Source organism: Oncorhynchus clarkii, chromosome 9 (assembly GCF_045791955.1).
Source record: "Oncorhynchus clarkii lewisi isolate Uvic-CL-2024 chromosome 9, UVic_Ocla_1.0, whole genome shotgun sequence".
Classification (NCBI taxonomy): Eukaryota; Metazoa; Chordata; class Actinopteri; order Salmoniformes; family Salmonidae; genus Oncorhynchus; species Oncorhynchus clarkii.
In genome coordinates, this window is record NC_092155.1 from 71,040,345 (window position 1) to 71,051,198 (window position 10,854).

The following is a 10,854-nucleotide window of genomic DNA, read 5'->3' on the forward strand; positions in this document are numbered from 1 at the left end:
CTACAGTAGACTGACTACATTAGGCTACAGTAGATTACAGTTGGCTACAGTAGACTGACTACATTAGGCTACAGTAGACTACAGTAGGCTACAGTAGACTGTAGACTGATTAGGCTACAGTAGATTACAGTAGGCTACAGTAGCCTGACTACATTAGGCTACAGTAGACTGACTACATTAGGCTCAGTAGACTACAGTAGGCTACAGTAGACTGACTACATTAGGCTACAGTATATTACATTAGGCGACAGTAGACTACAGTAGGCTACAGTATGACTACATTAGGCTACTAGGCTACAGTAGATTACAGTAGGCTACAGTAGATTACAGTAGGCTACAGTAGACTACAGTAGACTACAGTAGGCTACAGTACACTGACTACATTAGGGTACAGAAGGGTATGTTAGGCTACAGTAGATTACAGCAGACTACAGTAGGCTGCATTAGACTGACTACATTAGGCTACAGTAGACTACATTAGGCTACAGTAGATTATAGTAGACTGCAGTAGATTACAGCAGACTACAGTAGGCTGCATTAGACTGACTACATTAGGCTACAGTAGACTACATTAGGCTACAGTAGATTACAGTAGACTACAGTAGATTACAGCAGACTACAGTAGCCTGCATTAGACTGACTACATTAGGCTACAGTAGACTACATTAGGCTATAGTAGATTACATTAGGCTACAGTAGACTACAGCAGGGTATGTTATGCTACAGTAAAAAGTAAAAGTGAGAAACGTCTATTTGTAATGTGCAAGCGACAAAGTGTATGTGGTTAGGGTATCAATGTGTGTGGAGGCTAGGAGTTAGGGCACAGATATGGTAATGTGGTGGAGGCTAGGGGTTAGGGCACAGATATGGTAATGTGGTGGAGGCTAGGGCACAGATATGGTAATGTGGTGGAGGCTAAGGGCTAGGGCACAGATATGGTAATGTGGTGGAGGCTAGGGGCTAGGGCACAGATATGGTAATGTGGTGGAGGCTAAGGGCTAGGGCACAGATATGGTAATGTGGTGGAGGCTAGGGGTTAGGGTACAGATATGGTAATGTGTGGAGGCTAGGGGTTAGGGTAATGTGTGGAGGCTAGGGGTTAGGGTACAGATATAGTAATGTGTGGAGGCTAGGGGTTAGGGTAATGTGTGGAGGCTAGGGGCTAGGGTACAGATATGGTAATGTGGTGGAGGCTAGGGGTTAGGGCACAGATATGGTAATGTGATGGAGGCTAGGGGTGAGGGCACAGATATGGTAATGTATGTAGGTGCTAAGGTACAGATATGGTAATGTGGTGGAGGCTAAGGGCTAGGGCACAGATATGGTAATGTGATGGAAGCTAGGGGTGAGGGCACAGATATGGTAATGTGTGGAGGCTAGGGGTTAGGGTAATGTATGGAGGCTAGGGGTTAGGGTACATATATGGTAATGTGTGAGGCTAGGGTTTAGGGTAATGTGTGGAGACTAGGGGTTAGGGTAATGTATGGAGGCTAGGGGTTAGGGTACATATATGGTAATGTGTGGAGGCTAGGGGTTAGAGTACAGATATGGTAATGTGTCGGGGTTAGGGTACATATATGGTAATGTGTGGAGGCTAGGGGTTAGGGTACAGATATGGTAATGTGTGGAGGCTAGGGGTTAGGGTAATGTGTGGAGGCTAGGGGTTAGGGTACAGATATAGTAATGTGTGGAGGCTAGGGGTTAGGGTACAGATATGGTCATGTGTGGAGGCTAGGGGTTAGGGTAATGTGTGGAGGCTAGGGGTTAGGGTACATATATGGTAATGTGTGGAGGCTAGGGGTTAGGGTACAGATATGGTAATGTGTGGAGGCTAGGGGCTAGGGTACAGATATGGTAATGTATGTGGAGGCTAGGGTACAGATATGGTAATGTAGTGGAGGCTAGGGGTTAGGGTACAGCTATGGTAATGTGGTGGAGGCTAGGGGTGAGGGCACAGATATGGTAATGTGGTGGAGGCTAGGGGTGAGGGCACAGATATGGTAATGTGGTGGAGGCTAGGGGTGAGGGCACAGATATGGTAATGTGTGGAGGCTAGGGGTTAGGGTACAGATATAGTAATGTGTGGAGGCTAGGGGTTAGAGTACAGATATGGCAATGTGTGGAGGCTAGGGGTTAGGGTACAGATATGGTAATGTGTGGAGGCTAGGGGTTAGGGTACAGATATGTGTGGAGGCTAGGGGTTAGGGTAATGTGTGGAGGCTAGGGGTTAGAGTACAGATATGGTAATGTGTGGAGGCTAGGGGTTAGGGTACAGATATGGTAATGTGTGGAGGCTAGGGGTTAGGGTACAGATATGGTAATGTGTGGAGGCTAGGGGTTAGGCCACAGATATGGCAAGTCCCAGAGATGATGGGGTATTGTTATGTTTAGTTCACATGTAAGTTCTTATGAATTGTGCCCTAGAAAGAAACGCTTGCAGTAACCAAGGACAACCAAGGAACAACGGTGTGCCACACCACTGCCCTCCCCAGTGCATTGTATAACCATGGATTCTTCTGTCAAGCACTGTACACAATATCGCTGCAAATAGTCATGTAGTTCTATTATACACATATATTATGGGTAAATGCTAACCTGAGATGCAAATAATATTCCTTATTATATTGTATATTTTTGAGAAATATATTCCAACATTAAAAACAAGACAAGGATGAGGTCATGTCTTTGCCACAACTTCAACATAATGCTCACATCTCTTTTTTACCTGTATGACTTTATGTACAAACACAAATCAGAGAGGTGTCTAAGGCCCTATGTACTTAAACCAAAGACAAAGCACTCCTGTATTAAGATTTCATCTTTCATATTTTTAAGCTTCATGGGTTTGTATTGATACGAGTTTTGCATCGTTTTTGTAAGACATGAAGACTACTTTGTATAACAGTGGTAATATATTGTGGTCTGTTTTTCTTATTGATCTTTATATGTAGTAATATATTTTCTCACATGCAGCTAGGAAAGTGAAAGTAAAAATTAAACATTGAGGAAAATAATCTTGTCATATGCTATTTTTTTAAAGAAAGCTTTGTATGCACAACTGAATATAATAAAACAAAAGTTGTGGTACCAAATCTGATTTCTGCTCATTGGTTTTACTATCTCTAGGTTTCTAAACTGTACGCAAGAATTTAAAGCCTTGTGTATTTTGCTTAGAAACAAGCACTTTTCAAGAGCAAGGTCTAAAAACAAAAAACGTCAGCCATGTTCTCATTAAAAAAAGTAACCATCTTTATTAGTTGAACATTCCCTTGTTTTTTTTCTCCCCATTTTAGAATTTTGGCATTTGAAAAATACATACATTTCCTCAATTTCATCCCCTACAAGGCATGATTCAGTCATATTCCTTCAGCATACAAAACACGTGTTTTTTTTTGTTGTTTTTTTTACACCTCACCATCTGTTTTCACCTTTCTCCATTGTAACCTTGTCTCAGATCTGGTTGAGCTCTTGCCAAGTCATTGCTGTCATTGTCAAGCCAAACTTTTTTTGCATGACAATGAGTGACAGGAAGTTAGCATGATAGCACAAACAGATTGGCACTCAGGCGGTCTCCATTGCCCTTTAGTGCAATAACCCTGTTCAAACACAATTCAAAAGATCTAACCAGCAGAGCTAAATTAAACAAAACAATCCGCTAACTTGGAAATACCACACAAGCTTATCGCTTTTACACACTCTAGAAATACCAAACTCCGAAACCAAATTTCAAGTAATTTCATCAGCTTAATTATAAAGTCTATGACAACAAGAGGCTGTGCTTTGGAATGTAAACGCCATTACGAAGATACCCAACACAATAGGACAGTGAGTGAGTTAATGACGTTTTAGTCATGCCGACCTGGTTAATACTGCAGTGGCTGTCATTAAAGATTCCTTTAGCAAGCCATTACGGAGTTATTAAGTCCAAGTTGGGCCTCCGGACAGAGGTCCTTACACTGTGCTAGTGTGCTGTGTACTTGGCAAGACTATGCTCTTAGTATTACATTTTTAACAATCATGTCAACAACGTTGTACTTCGACATGATAGTTGGATACACCAGCTAATCATGCTCTAGCAAAAAAATTGCAGCCCCCCCCCATAATTAAGGGCAGTAAAATGTTCAATCCCAAAGAAAAAAAAAACAAACCTGCCTTTTTATGGACTTTAGAATCATATATTACTACTCTTATGTTTAATCTTGTACTAGTATAAATGCTTAGTGAATCAGTGGGAAACACCCAAACGGAGTGTATTAACTTATGATAGTACCTGCTGACAGTAACTCGCCCTTATTAAAAAGCAGAAAATAAATCAGAGATACAAACAATAGCCCTATGTACCATTTTTGAGGTGCAAACAAATTGTCTTAGGCACATCCCTCGACTAGTCCTGTCCCAGATATAAATAGCAGGAAGCAAATCTCCCTTCTTGCACAATAAAATATCAGCCACTTTATACATTCCTACTGTGCCAAGTCCCTGAAATCATAGGACCCACACCAAAGGACACTTAAAAATGTGAGCGAACGCTCAAGGACTAGCACAGCAGGATACGTAGTCATAATTCAGTAGTAACACCGGTAACTGTGCTCAAGCAAAAGGATAACTAATTCCCTCCTAAAGTCAAGATTGTTGCGGCTTCAACAGGATGTAAATTAGTCATGTCTTGAATTTCAGCAAAATATACAACAGCTGAATATAATTTACTGAAGAGCTGGTGTTTGTTGCATTTATGAAGGCAAGTGATCAAACTTAATGATCCTGAAGTCAAAACAAATGCTTGGACTGAAATGATTGGAAACATTCCCTGGTTCTTGTCACCTGGCTCCCAGCATCTTGGTCCCTCTGTCCCTTGCTGCTGGACTCTTGGCCTCACCACTGGCTGGTGGTGATTTTAGTGGTGAGGGAGGGAGGGAGGGTTACTGCCACAGTCGTCGTGGGGGCTGGTGAACCGTGGAGTTTGAACCACAGTCAATGTAGCGATAGGCTTCCAGGGTATTCTGGGCCGTGCGCATCATGTAGGAGGTTTTCACAGATGTCCTGGGAACGAAGAACACAGTTGTGATTAAAAACAGTGAAATATAAAGACAAAATGGCAAGAGGTAGAGATGGAAGTGATACGGTTTCACAACTACGAGGTAGGATATACTTACTGCATGATAACCAAGATATTGTGAACCTTGATGCTTGCCATGGTGCAGAAGGCACTGGAGGGTGGAAAGAGTGGTTAGAACCTCTTCACAATCACAAATAGAACTTTACCCCTACCTACATGTGCAAATTACCTCAACTAACCTGTACCCCCACACATTTACTCAGTACCAGTACCCCCTGTATATAGCCTCGTTATTGTGATACTTTTTTTTCTTTAATAAAATATTTACTAAATATAAACTAACTCTTTTCTTAGTTGGTTAATTAAAAACTTATTTCGGGATCGGTGTCCCATCCACGGGATGGATGAGCTAATGTAGGCTAATGCGATTAGGATGAGGTTGTAAGTAACAAGAACATTTCCCAGGACATAGACATATCTGATATTGGCAGAAGGTTTAAATTCTTGTTAATCTAACTGCACAATTTACAGTAGCTATTACAGTGAAATATACCATGCTAATATTTGAGGAGTACACCATTTTGAACTTGAAAAGTTATTAATAAACAAATTACACACTATTTGGCAGTCTTGATACAACATTTTGAACAGAAATGCAATTGTTCATAGGATCAGTCAACAACAAAAAAAAATCACATACACTGCTGCATTCTAGTGGACAAAATCTTGGAATAATACATTATGGCCTCTCTTGCATTTCAAAGACGTTAAAACAAAAATACAAAAAAAGTTTTTTTTTCCTTTTACCAGATCTATTGTGTTATATTCTCCGACATTCCTTTCACATTTCCACAAACTTCAAAGTTTTTCCTTTCAAATGGTACCAAGAATATGCATATCCTGAGCTACAGGCAGTTAGATTTGGGTATGTCATTTTAGGTATTTTTTTATTTTAAAGGGGTGGATCCTTAAGAGGTTTTAAGGGCTTGTAAGTAAGATCTACACTGGTTGTATTCGAAGCATGTGACAAATAACATTTGATATATTAACAATTACAGGACTTGAAACAAAAACAACTAAATACAGGTCTTTACAGGTCCCTTTAACTTACTAAACATAGGAGGTGCTTCCACTGATCTGAACGCTGACTGTGAAGTTCACCTGTAGTAAAAAAAAAATTAAAAAAAGTTTTAAAATAGTCAAGACCAGAAGTCAAATTAAATTTTGGTAGGAAATGCAAACAAGACGTATATTTGAAGCAAGTAACGTATACAAGTCAATCATTAAACTACATGTAACATGGAGTGAATGTGTCCCAAGTGATGGTTCACTGCGTCTAAGACTGCAGCAGGCCCTACCTGTGTCTGGCTCAGGGGCTGGATGGTGATGACGTTATCTAGCTGCATGGTGCCTATGACTGTTTTCATATAGAGAACCTGGCAGCTTAGACTATCCACCATCACTGTGAAGAAGTTTGAGTTGGTGAAGTTCAAGGAGCTCTGACAAATAGGACCAGGGAAAATGAACAGTCAGCAGAACACACCATAAACAGCAGGAAACAGTCAAATTACCATCTTATCTCCAACTAACAGAGTACATCTTCACGCGATTTACTGACTTACTGTCATATTTATGAGGACTTTAGTGTTGATGTGATCAAACTGCACGGTGACAGAGCGTATCCCATCATCCTCCACCATGACAGAGCGAGGAAAGAGGAAGAAGACCACCAGAGAGGAAGCCAGGAGACATAGCACCGCCGAGAGGACCACATACAGCTTCCTGTCAAACATAGCACTTACTGTTTACTTTGACAATCAATGTTACCCAAAAAACAAACTGAACCAACTAAAAATGACAGAATGTGATGGTTATGTACAGTTGAAGGCGAAGTTTACATACACCTTAGCCAAATACATTTAAACTCAGTTTCACAATTTCTGACATTTAATCCTAGTAAAAATCCCGACTTAAGGTTAGTTAGGATCACCATTTTATTTTAAGAATGTGAAATGTCAGCATAATAGTAGAGAATGATTTATTTCAGCTTTTATTTATTTCATCACATTCCCAGTGAGTCAGAAGTTTACATACACTCAATTAATATTTGGTAGCATTGCCTTTAAATTGTTTCACTTGGGTCAAACGTTTTGAGTAGCCTTCCACAAGCTTCCCACAATAAGTTGGGTGAATTTTGGCCCATTTCTCCTGACAGAGCTGGTGTAATGTTCTATAGGGTTGAGGTCAGGATTTTGTGATGGCCACTCCAATACCTTGACTTTGTTGTCCTTAAGCCATTTTGTCACAACCTTGGAAGTATGCTTGGGATCATTGTCCATTTGGAAGACCCATTTGCGACCAAGCTTTAACTTCCTGACTGATGTCTTGCGATGTTGCGTCAATATATCCACATCATTTATCCTGCCTCATGATGCCATCTATTTTGTGAAGTGCACCAGTCCCTCCTGCAGCAAAGCCACCTCCACAACATGCTGCCACCCCTGTGCTTCACGGTTGGGATTCTTCGGCTTGCAAGCCTCCCTCTTTTTCCTCCAAACATAATGGTCATTATGGCCAAACAGTTCTATTGTTGTTTCAACAGACCAGAGGACATTTCTCCAAAAAGTACCATCTTTGTCCCCATGTGCAGTTGCAAACCGTAGTCTGTCTTTTTTATGGCGGTTTTGGAGCAGTGGCTTCTTCCTTGCTGAGCGGCCATTCAGGTTATGTCGATATAAGACTCGTTTTACTGTGGATATAGATACTTTGTACCTGTTTCCTCCAGCATTTTCACAAGGTCCTTTGCTGTTGTTCTGAGATTGATTTGCACTTTTCACACCAAAGTACGTTCATCTCTAGGAGAGAGAACACGTCTCCTTCCTGAGCGATACGACGGCTGCGTGGGCCCATGGTGTTTATACTTGCGTACTATCGTTTGTACAGATGAACTTGGTACCTTCATGCGTTTGGAAATTGCTCCCAAGGATGAACCACACTTGTGAAGGTCTACAATTTGTTTTCTGAGGTCTTGGCTGATTTCCCTATGATGTCAAGCAAATATGCACTGAGTTTGAAGGTAGGCCTTGAAATATATCCACAAGTACAACTCCAATTGATTCAAATGATGTCAATTAGCCTATCAGAAGCTTCTAAAGCCATGACATCATTTTCTGGAAATTTCCAAGCTATTTAAAGGCACAGTCAACTTAGTGTTTGAAAACTTTTGACCCACTGGAATTGTGATGCAGTGAAATAATCTGTCTGTAAACAATTGTTGGAAGAATTCCTTGTGACATGCATAAAGTAGATGTCCTAACAAACTTGCCCAAACTATAGTTTGTTAACAAGAAATGTGTGGAGTGGTTGAAAAATGAGTTTTAATGACTCCAACCTAAGTGTATGAAAACTTCCGACTTCAACTGTATGTGACCGATCCAGATATAAGCTGGTGAGAAAAATGGGTTAGCTGTAAAACGTACGTTCTCTGGGGCCGGAGTCTCTGGTCGTTGTAGGGAACCAGAGCCACAAGCTCATTGACCTGCTCTGAAAGACAATGACCACAGAAGAGGGACAAGTCAAATGGGAGAACACCATCATAATGATCCCTACCACATCAGTACAGCAATCAATGCCCAGCAGGACAGGAATCCAGACAGGAAATGCCTCACCTGAGGGGATGTGGCCAGTGCCTTGGCATGTTGGACAGGTAATACTGTCCCTGCCAGTAAACTCTACATAAGGGAACCGAGCAATGTCCTCCTGTCTGTCCAGTCCATCCAGCGAGTCATCATCATCATCTCCCGTCTGCCACCCTGTCCCAACCTCCGGGACGAGCAGAAGACTGCTGTCGCTTTCGCTTCGGGACCATTGAGTGCCCATGAGCTGGCTGGCAGATAATCAAGCCAGCCTTTTTTCAAAGGACAGACCCTAGGGCACAGCAAAAATAAAAGTTGAGTAAAGGGCAGGACTTATTTAGGCTAATAATCAACGTTTGGCAATTGTATTTAAAATTATTAGCCTACTGCAGATGGGTTGCCTCCCACAATGTAAACAATGTTCCAGTTGTGTTGCCCTACAGTAGGTCTGGGATTTCCAGACTAGACAGACGTTGGCCAGTACGCCAGGCCTCAAAGCACATAATGTCCCAGGCACTACTACATTTCCCTGTAGCACAGATATGGCAATCGGAATAAATGGCGTAGGGCGTGGCCTCTTAATGTCAAACGTGGAAGTATGTGGATAGGCATGAACAATGACCATAACATGTTTAAAAACATAGCTATGAACACTATCACACTAGCTAGCTAGCTACACATTGGCTAGTAACGTATTATGTCCAACAACAACACAACTATCAGTTATTTAGTCGAATCAAAGCACAATAACAACAGCAAGCTTCGTGCCACTGCGGTCGAGAATGTTTGAGCTATCTTGCTAGCGGTAAAGTTACGTAAGGTAAGTAGCTAGCTAACTTAGATATCGAGCTGTTAGCTAGCAAGCAAAGTTAACTAGCTAGCTGTCAACGTTTACCAAGGTGCACAACCTGCACTAGACTTGCGTCTTCAGACATAATAGTTGTCTTACCTTTATATATTTGGTTGACGATATTTCTAAGAACATTCAGGCAAGGCTATCAAGTCATTGATCGTGTTGTTTTGCCAGCAGCTCGTGACACTCACTTTGCAGTTCGTTCTTGTGCATGGGTGTATTCATTCCGCAGATTATGTTGCAAAACGTTTCTTAAACGGAAGCAAACTGAACTAAACGGGGCGGGAGCTACCTGAATTTGTCCAATAGTTTTAGTTACAAAACGGAACTTTTTGAAACTGTTTGGGCTAATGTTTAACCCCGGTTGTTGATGAGCTTGCAATCGGTTTAATTCTAGTTGGCGCTTGAAAATCTTCTTAAAGGTACAGTGCAAACCAGGATTTACGCCTACAGTTTTTTTATTTTGGAAGAAGTTTGCGAAGTTTCCGTTTTGCACATCCCTACATAAAAATAATATTGAAATAAAGTAATGTACACAACCGGTCAAAGGTTTTAGAACACCTAGTCATTCAAGTGTTTTTCTTTAGTTTATTAAGAGTGTGCAAACCTGTCAAAGGCAAAGGGTGGCTATTTGAGGAATCTCAAATATATAATATATTTTAAGCTGTTTAAAACTTGTTTGGTTACTACATTATTCCATATGTGTTATTTCATAGTTTTGATGTCTTCACTATTATTCTACAATGTAGAAAATAGTAAAACTAAAGAAAAACCCTTGAATGAGTATGTGTGTCCAAACTTTTGACTGGTACTGAATATCACAGGAGGTAGGTGGCACCTTAATTGGGAGAACAGGCTCGTGGTAATGGCTGGAGTGGAATAAGTGGAATGGTATCAAATACATTCCATTTGTTCCCTTCTGTACGTTATTGTGGGCAGTTTTCCCCTCAGCAGCCTCCTGTGATGTATATCCATAGACTAAATGTAGAGAGAAAGTGCATGATCCTTGGAAAATAAAGGATATTAAAGACAACACATACAGTATCCAACTAGTATTTACTGTTTTATTCAGACATTATAGTTATGTGGTACATCTTCAACATGTGTGTTGCATAAAGGTTTCACCATACTAGGTTTGGTTTCCTTCTTGAAGAACTCGGCTAGGCGCTCTTATACTCCCTTAAAATATATTAGCTTGAAAAAACGAAGAAAAAGCGGCACTACTGTTTGCCCATCTTGAGACGACATAGCAACAAGTAAACTTCCTCAAAACACTGGGAAGCATAAGGTAAACCTTACTGTTTCAACTG

General features: G+C 41.0%; 1 protein-coding gene across 1 annotated transcript; it reads right to left on the reverse strand.

Moving 5' to 3' along the window:
- Positions 1-3,225: 3,225 nt before the first annotated feature.
- On the reverse strand, positions 3,226-9,950 carry LOC139416895 (transmembrane protein 106C). The gene is made up of 8 exons (XM_071166059.1): positions 9,641-9,950; positions 8,725-8,983; positions 8,536-8,599; positions 6,679-6,838; positions 6,415-6,555; positions 6,168-6,217; positions 5,154-5,207; positions 3,226-5,040 (listed from the first exon to the last, which is right to left on the reverse strand). Exons 2-8 carry the CDS (start codon positions 8,933-8,935, stop codon positions 4,920-4,922), a joined length of 801 nt encoding a protein of 266 aa, XP_071022160.1. The 5' UTR covers positions 8,936-8,983; positions 9,641-9,950; the 3' UTR covers positions 3,226-4,919.
- Between the last annotated feature and the right edge of the window lie 904 nt (positions 9,951-10,854).

Bases quoted from the DNA above. Each gene is read 5' to 3' on its own strand.
- LOC139416895 (XM_071166059.1), bottom strand. From the start codon at position 8,935: ATGGGCACTCAATGGTCCCGAAGCGAAAGCGACAGCAGTCTTCTGCTC. The intron at 8,600-8,724 runs GTGAGGCATTTC...ATTGTCTTTCAG, and splicing joins CACTGGCCACATCCCCTCAG to AGCAGGTCAATGAGCTTGTG. The intron at 6,218-6,414 runs GTAGGGCCTGCT...TTTTTACTACAG, and splicing joins AGCCCCTGAGCCAGACACAG to GTGAACTTCACAGTCAGCGT.